The 22,981-nt window shown below is 42.9% G+C and overlaps 1 protein-coding gene across 1 annotated transcript in view; it reads right to left on the bottom strand.

Moving 5' to 3' along the window:
* The window catches only part of LOC114073712 (calpain-8-like), a 30,760-nt gene extending 8,096 nt beyond the window's left edge, over nt 1-22,664 (bottom strand). The window contains exons 1-12 of the mRNA XM_027911447.1: nt 22,410-22,664; nt 19,416-19,485; nt 11,527-11,645; nt 10,315-10,448; nt 9,847-10,015; nt 8,255-8,338; nt 7,366-7,451; nt 5,940-6,014; nt 4,769-4,929; nt 3,888-4,063; nt 2,106-2,117; nt 239-450 (exon numbers count right to left, since the gene is read on the bottom strand). Of these exons, the coding sequence (XP_027767248.1) occupies nt 239-450; nt 2,106-2,117; nt 3,888-4,063; nt 4,769-4,929; nt 5,940-6,014; nt 7,366-7,451; nt 8,255-8,338; nt 9,847-10,015; nt 10,315-10,448; nt 11,527-11,645; nt 19,416-19,485; nt 22,410-22,646 (1,535 nt within the window). The 5' untranslated portion in view covers nt 22,647-22,664. The remainder of the gene's footprint in view (nt 1-238; nt 451-2,105; nt 2,118-3,887; nt 4,064-4,768; nt 4,930-5,939; nt 6,015-7,365; nt 7,452-8,254; nt 8,339-9,846; nt 10,016-10,314; nt 10,449-11,526; nt 11,646-19,415; nt 19,486-22,409) is intronic.
* Between the last annotated feature and the right edge of the window lie 317 nt (nt 22,665-22,981).

The following is a 22,981-nucleotide window of genomic DNA, read 5'->3' as shown; positions in this document are numbered from 1 at the left end:
ACCTGAGGGATCTATTCACCACCTGAGCGCTCTGTGGAGGCCATCTGAAGAGCCATCACTCTCTTCCATGGGCATGTGTTTCACATATGGTAGACTATGTAAGAAAATTAGCCCTAGAAATAGGCCTATCTTGCTGGTTAAGAGCAAAGATTGAGCACGGAGTGTGGGTACAAAACCCAAGCTTTTCCTTTATGGGCCTCACCAGGAGAAGAGGAGGCTTTACAGAGAAGGTACCCACTGCGTTTTAGCTTGTTTCTCAGCAAAAACTCGCAGGCAGAACTCTCCATTTTTGTAAGGCTCGAAAGTGGACGGCACAATGAGATACTCTCCCCGAGGCAACTTCATGCGGCAGGAGACTTCACGCAGGTTGATGTAAGGATCGGTCCGGGCTGCTGGTTGCTGCCTTGCAAAGAATGCACGGCTTGCATGAATATCTGTGTCATTCTCCAGCTGTGGGAAATGGGTTTTTGTTAGAAACCATCTGGCAATTCCTTGGTAAGCCAGCCACCCTATTTTGATTTAAGCGTTTTAGAGCCAGCTCAAGTTTTTCTTCACATAAAATAATAAATCTGTGAGCGATGGCACAAAGGTAACCACCAGGGTTCTGTCATGGGAAACAGGCAGATAATTAGAAAGGGCAAGGATCTTTCTCTATGAAGATTATCTTTTCACATGCCTTGTTACAATTGGTAATATAAAATGAATAGAAATATAATGTGTGCTCATGTCTAATCAAATTAGTACACTAAGTTGTCCATGTATTGAGCATTTTTTGCCTTCATAGGCTGCTTGTTTCAGAATATTTTTGAGCAGTTTATGGTATGGAATAAATCTCCTAATTGCACAGGAATTGTAGTCCCTGATTTCTTTAAACAGACAGAAAAAAAATAGCAAACAGGACAGAGTAGTAGTCGCAAGGGTGAGACTTTGGAGGCCACATTAGAGGATTTACCCAACTTCTATTAGTTTTGCAGAAAACGGTACTCAATTTTCCCTTAATACCAATATATTCTTAAGGAAATGAAACACTGCACAGCTCATAAATTAAAACACTGACATAAGAAGAAACAGTAATTTAAGAATAACATCTCTGATATAAAACTCCTATTCATGACTTTTGCTCCACAAGGATGTTTTTCAAAAAGTGTGATTCAATGACACAAGAAAAGTGCTGTGTGGGATACAGGGTGGGAAGCATTGCATAGGGATAAGGTTTCTGTCTAAGACCAGAGCATACAAAGATGTTACTAAACATTGCATAATCATCAGTTTTTACATCATAAACTGTATAAAAATATGCATTTTTCCTCTCTTTTTCTGAAGATCAAATTTGGTATTTATTTAACAGCCACATTCTTTCCCCTCACTCAGCTGCATTCTTTCCCCTCACTCGATAATTAAGCTAAGTGGAGCTGCAAAGATTAAGAAGACAGATCCATATCTTTTTCAATATATAAAGTTCATTTTCCCTTTGCATTTGCAAGGTTGCTGAAAGAACACCATTAATTGCTACATGGCTACACATTCATTTACTGAGAGAGGAAAAGGGCTGAAAAGACAATGAAAAATTGGCAGCATAGTCTGCTGGACCTCAGTAATGAGTATAGGCTATTCCTGCTGCCAGACACCCCTGGGGTCTTCTTCTTCATCAATGAAAAGTCTCTTTGCCTCAGTATTGACATCTAGGAGGATTAGAGAAGGTTGAGCAGGGTTTGTTCATTACCAGGAGCCCCCAGCTCAGAACTGTAAAAGGAACGGATTCACAGAGTTTGGAATTTCCTCTAAACAACATCAGCTACAGTTTCTCAGTTTTAGAGTGCAGAAATCCTGTTCTGCCTTCACCTGAACTAAACAAATTCTGACCTCTGTTATACAAACTTAGTGGAAACCAAATTTCAACAAGTATAAATGAGGTCAAGACTGGGAGTCAGATATCTGTAATAAATCCTTGTGCCCCAGCCCCTTGAAAATGTTAATTCAGAACTTGAGATATTGGTCCGATAAGAAGTCATTTATAAAGAAGAAGTCTTCCTGGTAGCTAAATTCTCCAGTGCAACAGGAGGTGCCCATCTGGAGGCTAGAAGTCTTCAGCAGATATTACATACCTCCTGAGGAATCTGAAAGGAAGGGAAAGAGCCAGTGTTAGAGGGCTGTTATACACCTGCATCTAACAGTAGGGGGGAAAAAAGTTGGCTAAAGCCTCCGTGACACATTCTTTTCATTTTCATTTACAACTGTATATTACAGCATCAGATATACTTGAAGTTCTATCTTGTCCTAGAGCTGTTTCAAAGGAAAAACAGAATTTTCATCCCGAGGAATCTGTAGAATATTTAATTGTTTTTCTCCAAATATGGTGGTGAATTACACTGTTGGTTGAAAATATTTGAGTAAGTCTTTAAATGCTCAGTCAGGAAGGTCAACAAGCTAGCTGTGCTTTGTTAACCAAAACCAGAGAATTTATTACAGCAGACCTAAAATCTACTAGTCTAGTTACTGGAATATGATGAAAATATAAGGCTACTGTCACTAGCAATCAGCTTGAGGATGATGAGATTGTTGTGAGGCAACTATAACAAGCAGCAGTTTTCAAGACTTGGCCCTTCTTAAATAAACTAAATTAATGTTAACTATGTTAACTTGTACCTCCAAATATAAGGTAGCCTTTTGAAAAGAATTGGTTGTCATGGGAGCACAGATTCCAGGGAGAGCCAAAGACAATGTCCTACCAAGACCTGAAAGAGCCTTTAAAAATATCACCCATACAATGACAGCTGGACCTGAGTGACCCCTAGAGACCTCAGGTGTTGTCCCTTACAATCAGCACACTAGAAGGCAGGAGCTGGGTGACAGGTACAGTTATTGTCAGTAGGCTTTTAGAGCTACATGACTTACAGAAGCATTCTGAGAGTCACTTAAGTGACTTAAGAGTCTACTATGGATAAGATTACAGAGGATGCAGATGGGATGGATTAGATGTAAAGCACAAAAGGTTCTTCAGCATTGGATTCAGTGATCCAAGCAGTCATCCATAATGTGCAAATTCAGGATACCAATAGGTGAGGGTGATTGGCATCATGGAGGTGGCAGCCCCATGTGCTTAGTGAGAACCATGTGTGCATGAAGACACTTAGGCACCAGGGAAAACTCTTCCTAGTTTTGAACCATCTTGCACAAGATCTATTAGCAAAAGTCAGCCATTCCCATCTGGTCCAACCTGTGCTGGCTAACGATCTCCATCCAGTGGAATCTATAAAACATCTAATTGCTTTTCTCCACATATGATGGTAGGAATGATAATACTGGTTGGAAATTTTTATGTTTGCTTCTCCCCTCTCACATCACAGAAATTAGAGGTTAGACTGTAGACTTTTTTCCCTTACATTATATTTTTAGAGACAGAAGTAACACTGGGGAAATCAGGAAAAAAAGCCCCAAAACTGCTGAATCAGAACAATAGCATATGGTAGACAATGAATAAAAAAAAAAATTGAAATGCAAGGGACAAATAATAATGAAAATGAAAGTGCCTACTAAGTGGTAATGATAGGCTGTAATCAGAAACACTTATCTGGAATTGCCAAGCACCCTGAACGTGCCCCCATTCAGATTTTATAAGAGAAGACTCTCAGTGAGACTGTAGCTGAATTATTGGCTCTAGTTTTACATCGCCATCCTTTTAAAGTGGGACAAAAATTGAGCCTAGATTTATTTGAATCTTCCCATATTATGTGGGTCAGGAAGAAAGGAGAAAGAAATTGAATCATTTTGCAAAATTCAGTTCTTATTGAAGTTTAGTGCTGAATGTCAAGATGTAACACATCGCTAATTGATTCCAGCTTAACAGAATGGGGAATAAAGCCTTTAAAATCATGAACAAACTTTACCTGATAGAGTGAATAACCAATACTAAGCAGACCTTCTCCCATTCTCTTCTGTCTCCTGCGGTTCTTCTGCATCAAGCCCACCAGTACAGTACAGCATGGCTCATTCAAACTCCCCTCGTGGTCATCATCTGGTTCATCCAACCGGATTTTAAACTGGGGATTGGTCCAGTATGTTGCTAAGAATTCCCAAGGCGAGATAAAAAGGAGAAGACTTTGTTGTCACTATAGCCAAGATAGCTGCCACTAGACCTACAGAGAATATCTCTTTGGAAGAACTTTTGCCTGGAATTTCTCCAGTGCTTTCCATTGAGGGATAGGGGTTTATGTTTTCACAGCTACGCTATCAACTGGAGCCACGGGAAATCAAAGCACCGAGGTATTTCCTGGGAACTAATGACCAACAGGGAGGAGCCAATATCGTTAAGTCCAGACAGTCATTTGTCTCCAGGAAACGTCCTTGGCTGAGGCTGTTATTGTTGCAGGAGGGCCAAATGCCAGACAGCCTCTCTAGAGGTCTAACCTGAGAAATGAATGGGAAACAACACTGCCACTGAACTGTGTCACTTTCCTGGCCTACCCAACCCTTCAGAGGTTTAATCTAGCCAGTAGCAAAAGCCATGTAAGCAGGAAGAGCAGGCAGAGGAAAAAAGAAGAATATAGCCACAAATTAACTGCTTAGTGGGTTGGTAATCCCCGATGAGGAAATAAGTATGAATTAAATCTTCATTTAGACTGCCAAGCTTTTGCTTACTGTCTAAACCCCGCAGAGTTTGCTGCAGCTCCAAGCCCTTCCCACCAAAGCTCCCTTCAGCTCACGAGCATTTATTTTTCAAACGTTTTGTTTGGGATTTCATCAAATGCCCATTTGGCTGGGTCTTCACCTTGGTAGTTCTGGCAGCCCCCAGCAGTTGAACCCCGTCTCCACTGTCCACTGAACAGGGTCAGGTCCCATTTATTGACTGTGTTGCTTGTCAGTGTGTCAGCAGTCAAGTTGCAGATCTCCAGGCGGGAGAACTGCCTTTGAAAATCTGAAAATGCCATCCTGTCACACAAAAAGACCACAGGGTTAGTCCATCAACCTGCAACAGAGGAGTCAACTGCAACTGGGCACCTCTCCAAACAGGGTAGCAAATGTTGGTGCTACAGAACTGCCCAAAGCTGCATTTAATTGACCTCTGGAACTTGGAACCAGCTTTTGGGAAACAAAATTACCCACTCCCTAAATGAGCTGTATCTTCTGGAGACAGTCTTTCTCAATGGCTGTTACACATCATGGGCTCAGTCATACCATTTTCTGTCATCCCCAGTCGGGGGAATCCCTCATGGATCATGCTTCATAAGTAAATTCACTGAAACCGGGGAAACAATATGTGTGAGGAGATTCCATTTAAAGGGAGTAAGACTTGGCCCTTGTGAAAGCATCGCTCTGCAGGAAAACAGTCTCAGTTTGGTGTTTTGCTTTAATCCTATCACTGATGTTTGTTTTTACCATTCCTAGTAGGTTTGCATGAGTGACAGACCTTGACTGCTTCATGCTGCAAGCAGAGGTCTGTTCCCATTTCCCAGTGCCTTATGGCCCACATCGCTGATTGCACTGGAAAACGGTGGCCATTTATCTTTCCAGTCTAGGATAGAGTGACATAGGTTCAGTACTGATCCATATAATCAGATAACTGGGATAGGATAGCCTTTCTATTAGGTCCGAGTAAACAGACTCTTCCCAAGCTGGTAATCTGAACTTTTTCATTAGTGTGTTGCATTTAGGCAAAAAAAAAAAAAAACAACCCTCAAAATGTAGAGCAGCTGAGGTTCATTCTTGCCACCTCATTAATTTTATTACCATCTGGTCTCTATATTTTGGATAAGCACCAAGTTATGCAAGCTCTAATAAAAGGTAATATTTGAATAGAAAGAGAGATAAATAAGAGGCTAACAATGCATGCATGTAATTTTTAACCCTCTTGGTGCTGGTAGTTTTTCTCCATCCAACTGAAAGGACTGTCTAAAGCACATAAAATGTCCAAAACAGTAAGATAAATGAACAATTCTCACCAAAACTCTCCATCATCTACTTGCTTATCCAGAGCCTGTTTTTGTTTGGGATCAACATAATTCCATTCAGGAGCACTGCAGAGAAAGCACAAAAGCAAGCTGTTCAGTTGTTGCATTTCATTCTACAATGAGATCAAAGTTAGATTCTCTCTTAGGCTGATAAAGAAGTATATATTTCTTCAACAAATACACTTTGTGCCCCTCCAAATAACAGTACACACTGCAAGCTGACTATGCTGGGCTGGAATCAGACTGCAACCACATTTGCAACAAATAAGCCTTAAATTGAATCATCTCTGCCAGGTGCCAGAATGTACAAACATTGCAGACAGGCTGGATTAGGAAATTCACAGCCTGAAAGTCAGTCAGAGTTTCTCCACTGTAATATCTATTGGGGTGCCTGATGTTCTCCCTATGAAAAAGATATAAACTCCATTGTCAGGGTCAAAAAAAACCAGGAAAACAAAAAGGTGGAATTAGAAAATATACTGCAGAACACAGTATTGCTCTCTTCCCATTCTAATGTTAATTTGCTTAAGATGGATTCTGCTCTGATCCGCTTCCACATGACAATGCAGTTCTGCACCTGCCTCAGCACGGCTGTCCCACAGTAAAACAGGTGTGACAAAATCAGGATATGGCACATGTGTGTGCCTGAGGCACCTTATCTTGGGGCTGAGCAAAGCAGTTCTGATAAAAATAAGACTAATTGTAATATTTATCTCTATTTTCTATCCCTAATTATGATACATCAGCACCCAGGCTGCAGTCAGTCAGGACAGGAAACTGAAATCTCAAAGTGTTGCGGAAAAAATATATTGTGGCCAGACGAAAGTAAAATTTATGTCATTCTAAATACAGAAATGAAAGAGGTGTTGTCACTGTCATGCTCCTGAGATTCCAAGACAGCTGAAGCCCAGGCAGTTTCTGGGGGATTTTCAAACTTCTGTGTCCTTAGGTTAGTCAACCTCCCTATTTTTCCAAGATTCTCAATTAGATACCAAATACTGGTCTGATTTAGAGCAGAGTAACCTTAGGGTTGAAGCAGAGGCACAGTGGTTTAACCTCGCTGTAACTCCCAGGAATAGGACTGGTTTGTATATTTTACAAAGGTCCTGGCACCATTGGAAGGATCAATTTGAGAAAAGTTGTCTTGCAAAATGAGGTGGGCATGGTTTGCTCACAAGTAAAACAAGGGCTGTTCTCTCTTATTAGAAAGCTCCCTCTGAGGCAGGTAATAATGCTCACTGGACAGAATGGATCAATAGCTAACTCTGGTAATAAATTAATAGTGTTTTATTCCAACTGATTTAGTATCTCTCCTAAATGTGCTTTGTGATTGGATTAACTGCATAGTCCCAATTTAATTTTTAATGGATTCCAAAATACACCAAAGACAGAGAAGCAGGGGCATATAAAAACCTACTTATCACTCCAAGCTCCAGTCCATTCTACTTCACCCCAGGGATTTCTAAGCCTCACTAGTTTCTCTGGCCGTCCTCGGTAATATACCTAAAAGATCCACAACAAACAGAGCCTGAGCACTTCCATTATTCCAATCATCACAGGGCAATTGCTTTCCACACAGGACAAAACATGATTTGTACTTGAGTGATGCAGTCCATTATGATTTGCAATAGTTAAAAGACACCTTGATGATGCCTTCCACCCTCATTTTACATTATCCTGTGCCACCAAGTGAGCCATTAGCTGCAGCACTCGCCATTTCATATGAACAACAACCTGCAAGGAAAAGCATCAGCTACAAAACAGCAGAATATCTATATCCACAAAAGCAGAAGACATTGCACAACGCAGTAAGGTTGGAAAGAGGTTATCTGCATGGGTATCTCTATAATGGTCCCAGTTTCAGAGGAGCAGGAATATCTGGGGCTCACCATGAAGGTGAGGCTAACAGCAGAGCTCAGGAAAGAGGCTTTTACTCTGTTCCTATCAATGCTGACTGGCAAAGTATTTGCTCCCACACACAGTAAAAACACGTGGGAAACAGCTGCTTACTCTCCTGCTTCTCCTTTCTGTACCTTCCATTTTGGTAACAGCTTGGCACATCTTTACGTGTTGTATCCCAGCCTGCTGGTACAATACAGGTTGTTGACTGCACATTGTATTACAAGCACAGAGCTTCTGACCTGGCTAAGTACTGTAGGTAGTTCCTTTTTTTCCTCTTGGAGAGGGTGCATAAGATAGCAACGTTTTTGTTTGGTCAGTCAAAGCAAGACATCAGAAAGTTAAAGGCACTGCAGCATTGCACTCCCAAGCTGTTTTGCATGATGGCCCTGGCAAGGCTGGCTTACCTCCTCTGCTCCAGTGATAGAATAAGCATGCCCTTTTACCAGCTTCAGACTTGTGATTGCTTCTATTTCAGCTGCAGCAGTTATCTGGGGGCAATAAAAGTATGCACATTTATGACTGTATAACAGAGCCATCGTACTGTCTACTCTTTTATATGGATCTGAATCGTGGGTCATTTACGGGCACCACTTGCGTCTCTTAGAACGCTTCCATCAGCGCTGCCTCCGTACAATCCTTAACATCCACTGGACTGACTATGTGTCCAACACATCTGTCCTTGAACAGGCAGCAGTCACAAGCACTGGGGCCATGCTGCTGAGAACTCAGCTGCGCTGGGCAGGGCACGTCTCCAGGATGCAGGACCATCACCTCCCTAAGATCATGCTTTATGGGGAACTTGCCACTGGCTGCCACAAGAGAGGAGGCCCGAAGAGGAGATACAAGGACTGCCTGAAACAATCCCTCAGCCTTGGCAACATTGACCACCACCATTGGTCTACCCTGGCCTCCAATCGGGAGGCCTGGAGACACACCATCTATAACACTGCTGCTGCTTTTGACAACACACGCAGGATCACTCTCGAGGAGAAAAGACAACGCAGAAAGAACCGCGTCTTGTTGATATCACCTGGGGAGTCTTTCTGCTGTACGTTCTGCAACCGGACTTGTCTATCTCGCATTGGCCTTTTTAGCCATCAGCGCGCTTGTAGCAAGCGTGGGTAGAGCCCCTCTCAAATCTTCATTCGCGAAGCCTAGCCATGATGATTGTGTATGAACTCGACTTTCAGGAACAACTTAATATGGGGAAGATATCCAGAGCGGTATGCACAATGAATACCAACATTCTTGATGCAAAGTATATTAAATAAAGGTGAGACCTACAGCAAAAGCTCACCTCCACAGTTTCATGCCCCTTAATATGCAACCCTAGCACAGAAGAAACTAAAAAATATACCATGAAATCCAAATCCAACTCCCAGCTCAGGTGCAAAGATATGTTCATATGAACATAGGCCTAGCCTGCCTCAGTTGAGATCTAGTATATCAAATTTTCAACTCTGGTAATTCTATATGCCATGTACCAGGATTTCAAACAAGATAATGAAACAGGATATGAAAGGTGTGAAATTTGCAAAACATGTACAAACATTGTCTGTAACTTGAGAGTGTTTGTATTACAGGTGTCAATGATCTTTAGGACTCAAAACCAAAGCCAGAATCAGCCTACAGGGCTCCAAAAAAGTGTGTCAAAGAGTTTGCCTCTAGTAGTTGAGTGTCTGGAGCTGAAATTACACAAAATTTGAATGAAAATTTCATTCAGGGAATGAAAATGGGGTTCAAGAAGACCAGTACAGAAGAGCAGTTTGTGCTTTTAAGTATGATTCTATGCTGTCTTGTAAATAGGGAGTCATGACAAGAGACAGCTATTTAGAACCTCATCCAAAGTTTTTGAAATCAATAAAGGTCTGACATTAATCATGGGTTGCTTTTGATTTGTTTTTATATCTACCTATATCTAACATATAGGGCTTTTGTTACAGTATGGACCAGAGCCCTGAGGAGAAAGGAGAGTAAAGCTTTGTCAGTCTCTTACATCAATGGAGCAGCCAAGCAGCGACCCAGCTCTCAGAGCCTTCTGGATGATTTGGTACAGGTTTGAAGGAGCCCACCGCAGCTCATAGGACTCGGAGATGCCTCCAGTAAAATCCTCAAAGCCCTCCATCGTGGATCCTCCTGTGAGAGCTTCATAAGAGCCATTTAACCTGTGGGACAGATGACAAGTCTTATTCAAGGGGTCACCTCCACATGTAAGCACAAGGCACCACAGAAAGAAGGATTTATCATTTAGTATCTCTCTGTCTGGGTGATCATCAGGGGCACCAGAATTAAAGCCCCTTGAAATAAACAGTTGGCAATGTACTTTACGGACCTAGAGGGAACTGTAAATAATGAGTGAAATGGGGGCTGCATTTGAATGAAGTGTGTTGTAACTAACACCACAACGCCTGGCCCACCAACAGCTGCACACCCAGCAGCGCTGCCTCCTGCTTAGCCACCGTACTTGGCATAGGCCTTCTCCAGCAGCGCGCTCCAGAACTCGTTGCCTTCCTCCGAGTGCACGAAGACCAGCTTCCCATTCTTGGTGGGCAGCCTGTCATCCACCACAACGTCCACCCACTCCCCGTACTGCCAGAACTGATGGAAAGAAGAAAGGAAAAGATGGTGAGTGTTGGTGTGCCCATAACAGCTCCACACTCCCATCCTCCTACCCCTTCACCTGTCATCAATTCCCCCTGAATAACTCACTGTAGGGTTTCGTTCTTGTTTTGGATTCCTCTCCTTTGTAATAGAGACAAGCTCCTCCCAGCCTTGTGGAACATTCAGCAGGCTTCTTAATGCTATAATAAATTTTGCTGATAGGCAATATTAACAGCATCTTGTTGCACATAACATCAAAAACACTCACTGTACTCCATTCAGAGTTTACATGGTGGAGAGTCCACAAAGCTAGTGTGTAGACAGGTTACTCTAAACTATCTTAAGGCTCAATCCTGAAGGAAAAAAAACACTTCCCCTGCAAAAATGCTGCAAAGAGGGATCATCTAAAGGGGAAGCACTCAATAGTGCTAATCCCTTCTGGAAATACTGGGAAATGTGTAAAACATTGCTAATGCTAAATTTTGGCCTCAAAGCTAGCAATATTTACTCCAGAATTTGATGCAGTACTGAAAGGAGAGAAGATAATTACACTGTAACACTCGAAGGTGAGCTGGTAGAAGGGATGTGTTCTATAAATTCTCTCCTCACCAGAACAGCTCCTTTAGCTTTGCAGGGTGAATCCACACTGCTCACACCTGAGCCTAACCTCTAGTCAAAGCAGGTTGGCTAAATCCCAACACACTGGGCCTGCAGACAAGAAAATACAGGCATAACCACAGGGAGGGGAGGAGAAGGAACCACATCGGACTCAATTCACCCTCAACAGTTGGCAGCAGCAGAGCTTGGTTTGGGCTCACACAGCCTGATGGTTCAGCTGAGTTTACAAAAACTGTTTGATTCCCCAGAGCCCTATCAGCTGTAAGACAGCAGAACCTAGCCAGTGAGCAGGTCTCCTTTAACATTATTTAAAACTCTGTTCTTCTTTTCTTTCTCTCTCCTCCATCAATTTCACTTACACACTGTAATTACTTTGCTTGTTACAAAAAAAAAAAAAAAAAAAAAAAAAAAAAAAANTTTTCCTCTTTTATTCTCAATACCCTATTCATATAGGTACCTGGAAATGAAAGATTCCAGCATAGTCCTTCTGGAAACTCTGATCCTTTGGAACAACACGGTGCAGAACATCTGGATTCAAAGTGAGAGATGCAATGGCAGCTAGGAGCCAGCAATCACCTAAAAACACACACGTTATAAGGCAGAAAAGTTCATTAATAAATAGGGATTTACCAAGCTGATCCCACACTATTAAGTCACACTCTCACCTAGACTAAAATGCCAGCATTAAGAGCTATGCAAGGTCCTGCCAGACACAGGATTGGTTCAGCAATCCATTCTTCCTTTGTTTTTTATCTCTTTTCCTCATTTTCCACTCACCCAAACTGCATGGGTACCTTGTGCCTCTGAGGCTGACCACGGTCGTAATTTCGATGGTCTAGTCTGTGCTTTGCTATTTTGATTTTTTAATGAAGCTGTGAAAACAAGCTGCTTTGCCTAAGCTTGTTAATAATGCCCTCAGGAGACCAAGAATGTAGCCAGAGGGGATAGGCATTTGGGGTCTGTGGGTTGCAAAGTGTGGCTGGGCAGGACAAAGTTAATGACCTGCAGTACTTTGACTAGACTCAAGCCAGCAGACCTGGGGAGACAAGGACTTGGAACATGTCCGGAGGAAGGTAAAAGCTCCTTGTTTATAGAAGGACAGTGGGACTTCCATTCCTATCTTATGGAGAATATCCAGTGGACACCAGGAATATTTGGGGGCTATTTCTTCTTATCCCTTTCTTCGAAGGTCTGAACTTGAACCAGCACACCAGGGCTACTACTAGAGATTTGCCCAGGAGTGTAATGGAAGCTGAAGTCTCCTGCCGCCTTTGAAAGGAGGTGAGTGCTTTCTCTGGCCCACTCCTTATCCTGGAAAGGCTGGGCATGCCCAGCCCTCTCTGGAGCCCGTGTGTCTCACAGCTGGAGCTGTTTGCTGGGTTGGTTTCCTGGTAAGCAGAAGGTGGTGCCCCTGGGAAACTCAGTGACTCACAGGTTTCTTGCAGTGTTTGCATACTGCAAACAGCAGTAGGAACTTTTGTGATTCTGTATTATTTCTGAGGTGTGCAGAAAAGTCTAGGAAAACAAAGCTGCTCTGAAGGTACTAATATTTTCCTGGTTCCCTGTGGATTATCTGTGCCAAGAGATAGTTTCTTTGTGCAGGTGCATATTCTGCAGAAGGAACTGGCATAACAGCTCTTGCATCAGAGGAAATAAGCTAATTGAGAAACCAAGGAAAGAGTTTAATCTGTAGCATGACTGAATATCTTAGAGCAGCAGTTAATTCTTTATATTAACTCAGAATTTATGATCTAGTGTCATGAATGAACACAACTGCAAAAGTAAGATATGGGAGCTGGGTGCTCTCTGCTGCCTGTACCTCACTGGGAGGTACCCAGATACCTCCTGTGAGCTGAGCAAGAAGCAGTTGTTTTGAGTTAGGCAAGCAGTGATTTGAGAAACCCCTGTGAAGAAGCGCCCCAGGTGCGATGAACCTGTAACCACCTGAGCTGGCTGATGGCATTATGGATCCAAAACCATGACCTACCCGGTGTGCCAGCCCAGGCAATTCCGAAGAGGAGGGAAAATCTAGCATGTGAAATGCTTCTTGAGCCTTCACTCAGGATTGCTCTGCCTTATCTTGGCTGCCACATTCAGGAAAGAGCATTCAAGCTGGAAGGGGGCAGAAAATGGCTGGATTACCTGTTTCTCCCCATCCACCTGCATTTCTTATGAGAAGAGGTTAAAAAAAAATGTCCTGCTCTTCCTACACAAGTGATGTTTGAAGAAGTGTGAAGCAGGTTAAACGCTCCTTTGCAGAAAAGCTCTTTGAGGCAAGACCTCTTAGTTGAAAGATAATATTTCTTTTGCAGAAGAGAAGATAAAATAAAAGGGTTGTGACATGTTTAAAGTGGAAATTGAGAAAAATTGATGTTGTGCATAAAGAGAGTCCAGAAGACTCAGCCTCTAGAACAACTATGAGGAAAAAAGCTTCTCAAAATCATCTTCAAACTAATTATTTTACAAGCTGTTTTTCATTCTCTGGGAGGAGAAGCTGGCCTGGAAGTTTCCTCCTACCCTTAGGTACCTATGTACAAAATAAGAAACATTATGAGAGCGCAAGGTGTGGGGAAAAAAAAGGCTTTAAGAACCTCCTCTCCCAAGGAAACGCAGATGTAGGAAAAAATGAGATTAAGATGAGGTCTGCTTTGTGTTTATTTCTTTGAGGCTTTCCTTGCTACAGGTGTACAGGTGTATGCCTTAAGCTGTTATAATTTCTGTTTTCCTTGGAGAGGTAGCAGTAATGGTGATAAGTTTGGGGAATGGATTTTCAGAGGAAAAAGCCTTTTTAAGTTAGAACTGAAATCTTCATTTTCTCAAGTACTCCAGATTTTCTTACTGCCCTGGCTGTTCCTGGTATGCTGGGACGTGCAGAAGATTATTTCTGAGAAGGTGGCAAGATGGGGGACCCTGGTGTCCCTGTTGTGTCCCTCCATGCCCAATGAGACCAGAGAAGGCCTGCAGCAGTGGCAAGTTGATGCTCTCCGAATGTACAACATGTGGAAGGGTTTCCCCCTCCTGATGCAGGCCAGGATTTTATAGTCAGTGAACAAGAAACTACTGCAGGCTTTGCTGAGGATGGTGTATGTTTGATGCGCAATTAGGCAAAAGATTCAGTGAAATGAGGGGGGCTTCCTTAAATACCTTATTTACTTCCCTGACTCAGAACTAAACCATTTCAGAATCTCAACCCCAGAGGATGCCAAATGCAGTGTGAAATGCTTTACGGCTATCTTACAGCATGAATTAACTTCTTATCGTCTGGGAGAGCAAGTGATGTGGGTGCTCCTGCCTCTCTCAAACATACCACGCAGTCCAACCTCCCAGGGAAGCATTTAGGGGCAAGTCTGCTCAAAGCAAGACTGGAAGGAATCGTGTTCGAAGAATTGCAGTGGCGAACTTGACCTTAAAAGTAGCTGTGCCTGCCTTTAGCAATGCATAGTCCTGTCTCTAAACCTTACTTTGGGGCCTAATATCTTTGACTAAGCTTGTGCCTGAACAAATATCAACTGTGCCTTCCAAAAGGAACCAACTGGGAATTGGCTGCTGTGCAGTAACTTGATAAAAAGGAAGGTTTGCACGGGGTGTCTGAATGTAGATGGTTTAGGGGCATCTTTATATAGCAGTGATGCGTGACATTCAAGCTCCTGTGGTATTTACTTTAAGACAAATTAAAGAGGATGTAGAAATCTGTCCATATCAAGGAGCTTCCATGGTGGAGCCTAAACTGCACAGTTTGCCTCTTAATTTCTTATACATCACAATGGGATCATGGCCTATTAATAAGCCTTCTCAGCCCCACTGGATAATGTAGTACTAGTTCTAAAAAAGTACAACTTTACAGTGCATGCTCCTTTTTTCAAATTTTGTAGAACATAATTTTGAAGACAATAAATTTCAGAGTTTTGTTTGTGGTTATGACAAAAAGGACAGTGCAACAGCACAAATTCCCTAGATAGGCAGATTATGTAGGACCACTCAAACTTGCCCTGATTCAGCTGAAGGTTTTGAGTGATCTTTCAAACTGTAAGGAAATTATTTTATTCCTTTCCAAAAAAGTGATTTTTTTGAGGGGAAAAAAGAGGCCAACTGACCAATTAATTAAATTAATCATTTAGAATGTATTTCCAATAAACTTACAGTCAGAAAAATGACAATATCAGAAAGCATTTCTGCTCACTCCATGTGTTTAAAGTTGTAGCCTTTTAGCTTATAAAAATAATTAATTTTCTAAAACAACTTCTGCACGTTAGCTCTGTGAAGCTATATCACCTATGGGCACACTGCTGCTTCTGCTCACTGTCATAGTTCATGAGCAGAAGTTTCAGACAAGTGCCAGTTACAATGTTTACTGTTGCTGCTGAATGTCCTAAAAAGAAGCCAGCTTGATTCTTGGATCTGAAGATGTTTTAAATGGTGGTAAAGTGCAATTTATTTATTTATTTATTATTAAGCAATTCTGACCTTGAATTTGTGGTGGAAAGGGTAAACATGAATCCTAGCTGTGCCTAGCTCCTGTGTCTGTGTCCATATACAGAGAATTACTTTGACTGTTAGTGCACTTGAAATAAAATCACTTGCTGCTCACAGATGTACTGCGATGGCTCGTGTTCTCAGTGCTCCACAGTCACCTCCTGGTTTACAGAGATAATCGAATTGCTGCAGAGAATACTGAATCCTTGGTGACCTGGGAGCTGAGCGACTCCTCTGTATTGATGATGTTTACCCAAGCATGCTGCACTTGCAGAGGCCATAAAATAAATGAGAAATTTGATTAGTTTCAGTTGCTACAGAGCTGTGCTCAGCTTCTGTTTAGCTACCATTGAAGTGTCTAGACGCAGAACATCTAAACTCTTCTTTGACCTAGAGAGGGTGAGTTTCAGCCAAAAGTCCAAGTGTCTGGTTCCAAGGTCTAACTGGACAGCACAGAGGCATTTCTGTCCTGACTGCATTCTGGCTTGTTGCTATTTCAGCTATTTCACAAGGGATCCAAATACCATGCTCTGGCTCTTGCCTCCCAGATTGTCAAGCAGCACTGAGTCTCAGCTTTAGTCTCTGCTGGAAGCCCTGTTTCAGAGCTCGGAGTACCTGGGGCATCATACCAGACATCAAGGAAGCACTGACCTACTAGCTTATCATTTACAGCAGTGCAGACTGCCTCTGTTTTGAGATTTCTAAAGGCTTCCTGAGGTTTTCTATGGAAATGAATTATGCTCTGCAGGTGTGTACAGAAAGGCGAAGGAGAACCCAGCAAAGGAACAGGCTTTCTTCTCTCCAGGGTCTCAGAGTTCTCAGAGAATGTATTTTTTGACAGCTATGAGGTATATCTGCTAGAACTCCAATGCCCCTGAGCCATGGGACTGTACGTCAGAAGGGCCATACATTAATGTCTAACAGTAAAACAAGTGAACAAACCTAATATTATTAACTACTGTCCTACTTATAGCTGCTTCCTAGGTTCCCTCAACAGGTATCAGATCTATCTCAGAGTTGTCAGGCTTTGGTTTGTTCTGCACCTGTAATCTCCTCAAATCTGCCTGTAGGACAAGACATGCACAAAGCATGCACGGGGTGGGCTCCTCAGCCGGTGTGAACTCCTGCATCTGCCTTGGCTTCAGGGCAGCTGACAGCCCGGGCCAAAGGAGCTGCAGTGCCTAGAATAGCCTCTGAGCATTCAGAACAAAAGGCAGCTTGTGAATATAAATAGTGTGGATCTGGAAAGCTAATATTAAACTGAGGGGGTTTCAGTATGTTTTATATTATTAAAATTAAATTTATGCCACTTACTTCTTAAGAACTTCTGCAAACAGTTCTCGGGTTAACTTATTCAGATAGCTGCAAGAAAACTTTGTAAGTCACCTTTAATAACTAAGACTATGTGACTGCATTTCAAGTTGTTACTAGGCTATCAAAAAGATATGGTTCAAAGAACGTTTAAAATATTTCAAGTCTTTCAAGTTTCCATCAAACTTCCCAAGCTGATATTCATCTAGCTTACGCTGTTGTCAAATAAGTTTAATGGAGTGAGACTAACTCTGGTTTTTCTTATTCCTTTTGTTCATATAAACCCAGACCTCCAGTGTTATTTTTAAAAGAAAAGAAACATGTCAGAAAAGATTATTGAAAATAGGTTCTATTTCCCTCAAGGACTTGTTAACCGGTCACATGCGTGGCTTCTGTAAATATGTAATCAGGGTCTGTTTCAATAGAAGTGTTTTACATGAGGTTTTTAGTAACAAGGACTTTGATATTCCAGGTATCGGATCAAATACCAAAAAAGCTTAGTATGCCTCAGAGATGTAAAGCAAATACCTGAAGGCTAGAAGGGGAGTCCCAGGCCTGAAGTTTGTTTTTGTGAAGGGTCAATGTGTGTAGAAGCAATTGTGAGCAGCCTTGCAGAAACAAATTGGATTATATATATATATATATATATATTTATTTTTTTTTTAGTGAGAGAGTAAGAAAGAGAAAAGCAAGCTCATAATAGAAGCAGAATCATATTTTGGGACTTTTCTTCTAGGTTTGGAGCAGCTTTCAGAACTAGCACTTGGGGTACTGCCCACCAAAAGCTGGCTTCAGAAAACCCAGAGCCAGACATAATCCCCAGATTCACAGGAGGTTTTTGGGTCCAGTTCTGTTGTTACCACTATTTGATGGATTTTGGCAGCAGTCTCTAGTGAAAGCCCATTTAGCACAAAGAACTGGGACTCCACAGAGACGTTCAGGAGGTGACAGAAGTAGAAAAGGACTCAGAGTATTTGTATTCAGTTTCCAGGCTAAACACAAATAACACATTGACTTCTTCTAGTTTAAGAACAGGTAATATTCTTCAGTCCTATAGCTTGTAAACTGTCAAGGAAAATGAGGCTTTACGTCAGGCATATGATCTTTTGGGGGTTTTTAATGCTACTATAGAAACTTCCCAAATAGGAGGTGACAAGAAATGTCCATTTTATTACTTATCTGGACCATTTTCCTAAAATAAAGTAAGTGATTTCCCCAGCATCCACCAAATAAATATCCTGGAGCAAGTATATGATTGGACATCTTATTTTTAGCATTTGGAGTATAAGCCCACACACCAGGGAATTTTTCAGCAATTTCTTTAATGGTGCTGTGTTTATGAGACCAGCGTTGGTATTATTTATTGCCAATGACTTGCAGAAATTGTTTGAATCTCATTTGCACAATGGATGGGCTGGAGGACCGGTGAGGTCAGGAGTACTGCAGTTAGCAGCACAGGAGGGAGAAAGGCTGATTTCTCTGTGTCTAATCTATCAAATTCTCATTACAAGATCTTCAGCCTCCCCGCCTCTATATGTAGTCAGGAGAGGTTGCTGCTGCTGTCTTCTGCAACTGGATCTTATCAGTGAGGCAGGCAGGGAAGGTGGATGCAGCTATTTGAGGGGGGAATCAAGTCCCTTTACAGCTCCCTCCTGACCGCTTGCACAGCAGCTCTGTTTAGCCAGAGGCAAGCACTGGAGAAAAACGTGTAAGAAAGTTTTCTATGATGGATCTCCAGGACAGAATGAATGCTGCCTGAGAGACATCTCCTCTGCATCAGGCCTTAAAGTGGGGAGCTGAGCAGCACTGTCTTTTCTGTCTGAGTTTGCGTGATGTTGCTGATGCCTGGTTGTTCCTGTCCCCACTCACAGCTCTATGCCAAATGCTGGACAAGCAGAAGGAGCATTCAGCATGAAGGGCTTGGAACATTTTGCTGTTGTGGATCATATTATGAAGTTTATGTGCTCTGTTCATTTTTTATGATGTGGTCTCCTTTTCTAACTCCTGCCTGGACCATCCTGCTCAGCACAAAATGGTCACAGACTGAGCCTCTCTACTAAACCAGTTCCTGCTCCATTCCTTGGTTGTTGGTTATTTGTTTTATGTGAAACATAGGCTGCAACTTGCTCTGCCTCCCAAATAAAAATCCCTCGGGACTAGGCTAGAGGGGAAAATTTCCCTGGTGTCTCTTGTCCCCTGCGTCTTTGAAGCTGCTCTTGCTGGGATGGGTACTTGCCCTGTGTTCTCATGATTAGGCTGGTGTCCAACTCTATCTTAAGATGTCAAGAGCAAGCCAGTCTTCTGCTCCACAGAACTAGCTTCCCTCCTCCAGCAGACAGTTTGGTGACTTCCAAGTTTGGCATAGCTCTTACAAGCCCATTTATATATCCTGTCTCAGACAGAAATGCTGGTACATGGGTCCCCTTCTTGGGTATCTGCCTCTCTCCATACTACATATGGGAGATAGCCAATAAAATGAAATGGTCCATGTATGAGGAACTTTTAAATGAATCTTCATTTTTTTTCCCCTTCCAAAACAAAATTCAGAAGCGCTGTACATACCCAGCTCTCCTTGGCAGACATCTGTTCGGGTAGCTCCTCCAACTATAAACTGAGGGTTGGCACATAATTCCTGAAAAGACATAATTTCAGAGTTTGCATCACCCTTTCTGGTCTGAAATGTTCCCTTTTCTTGTTCCTTGTTTCAATATTCAAAAAATATCAAACACTTTTAACATTTCTTAAAAAATATATCCTTTCTCTTCTCTCTGATTAACATCGTCCCAGAACAACATTTCTATATAAAAATGAGGACTGCTTGTATTTTTTGAGGCAAATCCTGCTACTTGAGACTGTAAGTGACATTAGTGAGAATTTTTGCTACTGTGGAGACAGGTGAAAATTCAACCTCGGTATTTACAACTTATCTATCTTGCTGAGATTTTGGTTCAGGCAGTGAAAGTCAGTTTGTGACTTGCTGTTGCCTGTGCCGCTGGAGCTCTGCTGAGTTTCCACTGCCAACAGCGTGGAGGATGCTCCCCAGTCCTGACCCCGCTTCCTGGGAGGCCAACCACTGAAATGCTTTTATTAGCAACAACCCTCCTTTCTTCCTGGCCCTTTGGGGACAGCCAAGTAGGTTATGGCAATGACTGTCACTCCTGTCCCAACTCTGAGCTCTGCAACAATTCATGGCCTATATCAGGAAGTTAATATTGTCTCTCTAGAGACAAAAGCCTTCTCTGTTTTCCTGAGCATTTTCCACGAGCTTCTGGATGGCAGCAAGGGGCAGTTTGTAGAAAGCCTAACTTGGCAAGCAGGGCTGAGGGCAGTTCAGGCAGTCACTGGCTCTCCCAGAGAGCAGCAGTTGTCAGCTTTGAGCATCCTGTGGAGAGACAGGGGCAACCCAGGACTACTTGTGTGCATGTATGTGACAAAGAGACAATTTCCTCTTGCAATAGGTGGCATCTCAGCTACCTCTTTTTTGCTTCTATTCAGTGGATAGGAGTCAGGAGCAGAACCACCCACCACACAGAAATAGGGTGTTTGTAGATTTTTCTCTCCTCCCTCCAAAGCGGTGCACCTGGTTGTAGCAGTTATTAATATAATAAATAAATAAGACCCATAGGGACCATGGTGAACACCAGTGTGGTGATTAATGAATCTGTCTTTATTCAAATAGTCACAGCTTAAATAGTAGTTTCAAATGATCCCACGTCACACAGGTAATTTCCTAAGCCAATCCCATACAAGCATTCAAGTGAGCATGTGTAACAGTCTTAGAACTACAACTCCCAGAATACCTCAGCAGAACCTGGTACAGCCACACCCCACACCTGGTGTTAGTCAGCTGCATATGACTTATTACTCACCCAGACACCTGTCCTTTCTGAGCCACTCCTAAGTGCCACATTCACCTTTCACACAGCTGACTTCCCATCTTTTGTCTTTCTATAAACCTACTGCTGAAATCAGAAGATAAGTCTGTGGTGGCAGTGTCTAACACCGCTGTCACCAAACCAGCAGTCGCAGTGTGACAAGGGTTGATATTAGCACATATTTGTTTTGCAGGGGGCTCTTCTCCAGCAGATTTCATCCTGATTACCCACTGGTTCTGGTTTGGATGCAGATAGGGAAGTGAATGGTGATCCTGTCAGCCTGCAGCCACAGGCAGAGTTCGCAGATGGAAACCTGTTGGCCAGTTGAAAAAGTCCAAGAAATGAGCAGGGTGTGGCCTCCAAGAGGAGTCATCCACAGTAAGTAGATCGGATCCAGGTCCCTCCGAAGAGAGCAAAGCAGAGAGTTTGTGTCACCTTGCAGCAGGATTGGACTCTGCCCTCTGCATAGGGATAAGCCAGGGAGTCCCAGCACTTGGGGATCAAGTGTCCATAAATTGCTTGTGTCTCTGCTGAGTGCCAGGAAGGCAGAGGGGTCCCATGAGGGCCAGTCTCCAGCAGGCAAGGCTGGGACATTTAACCCTGTTGGATCTCAGCCTTCAGGTATTCCTTACCTTGATACATTTGTGGGTGTGTCCGCTTGCAGCAGGCCCACTGTCCTAGCCCAAGTCTAATTTAATGAGTTTCCTAAGGCTGACCTTCTCCAGAAGGACAGGCAAAGCCAAGAGACATATCCATGGTACTTGTTTCTGTAACACCTGGGTGCCAGAGTAAGGTGCTTATGGACAAATGGGGTTTGCAGGGTTATTAGGCCTGGAGTTATTAAACCTGCAAATTTCTGTTTCTCACTTTTCAGGTGAAAAAAACTAATAAAAATGAAATCTTTTGTTCTTCTTGTTTTCCTTGCCCCCTTCAGAGGGAGGTAAGTTGTTCGAGGATTTTCCCTTCCTTCCCCAGTTTTTTAGTATTTCTTGATGTTACAAGAAGGGCCAAAATGACAAAGGAGAAGCAAAGTAGGGACAGAAACAAATGACCAAAAAAAAAAAAAAAAAAGTGCAGGAAAATCTCTGAAGCTCCAATTTTGAAGTTAAAAAAAAAAAAATCATCATCTAATCTTTCCTGATGAAAATTACTTTCTTAAAATCAAAGGTCATTTGTAGGAATATATACGTATTTGGGTAATAGCAATTCGAGACAGTTGCTATTTAACTCTTACAGATAGCTTGAAGTAAGACAGAGGATTTTATTCATATATTAGCCTGATTTCCTGAGGTGCACAGTGGCAAGGCCTTGGTGTGGGTACTGTTACAATTGATGGTCGATGGCTCCTGGGGTGCCTCATGGTCTGTCTGGATACACATAGGGCTTTTCAATCCATCTCTGGATTGCACCCTGGAGTTGTGGCTCTGAGGATCTGAGATGGACAGGGAGGAAGCTGGTTCCCATGAAGCAGGTTCCCATGGATTCCTTGCTTTATAACAGGCTTAGAAGACAGTGATTTCTTTTTTCCCACCCCCTTTCCAGCCTTGCTTCTGCCAACCATGGAGGTAAAGCAAGACAGAATTAAAGAAGAAAACATACTGGAATAGTGGATATTCAGGCTCACCACAGATTCAGCATGCATGTTCAGGTGGGCTTCAGATTTGAACCCAGTAAAACTTACCGTGGGGCGCTTCCAGATTATCCCCTGGGTTTTGAAGGAGTATGGTCCCAGGTCCCGGTAGCCCAGAGCAGAAGGACAGGCTGGGAACTCTTCATCCTTGAACAGGGTGCCAGTCTGCAGGCATTGCTGCTTCAGGGCTTCATAGTCCTGCTTCAAATACTTGATGGCATTCCTGTTGGATCCGAGCCCATCTGCCGCTGCCCTTTCTTGGCACAGCCTTGCCGCGATGCTGGACATGCCTGCCCACCCTCCCAATTTGTGGTGCAGCTCTGCCTTTGCCTCCTGAGCGAGACGAGGTCAGTATAGGCAGGCAGCAGGCTCGGGTGGAGCCAAGGACTGCTCTAAGTGCTCCAGCAGCCCTGGAGGGAGGAGGCATCAGAAGTGCAAATATGTACCTGAGAGACAGAGCAGGAGCTGGCGGGATCCACAGCCAGCACAGCTGGGACTGTGGACACTGCCTGGTGCTAATCCCATGCTATTTGCTTCTTATGCTGTCCCTTTTTAAAGCACTCTTTTAACAAGGAGCAAGGGAAAACTGTGTTTTTGCAGACGCACCTGTTTACACACGGAAA

Source organism: Empidonax traillii, unplaced genomic scaffold (assembly GCF_003031625.1).
Source record: "Empidonax traillii isolate 1590-97213 ecotype Southwest subspecies unplaced genomic scaffold, ASM303162v1 scaffold31:size1920502, whole genome shotgun sequence".
In the NCBI taxonomy this organism is placed as follows: domain Eukaryota; kingdom Metazoa; phylum Chordata; class Aves; order Passeriformes; family Tyrannidae; genus Empidonax; species Empidonax traillii.
The sequence above is the reverse complement of the archived record's forward strand: the minus strand, read 5'-3'. Positions and strand labels throughout refer to the sequence as shown.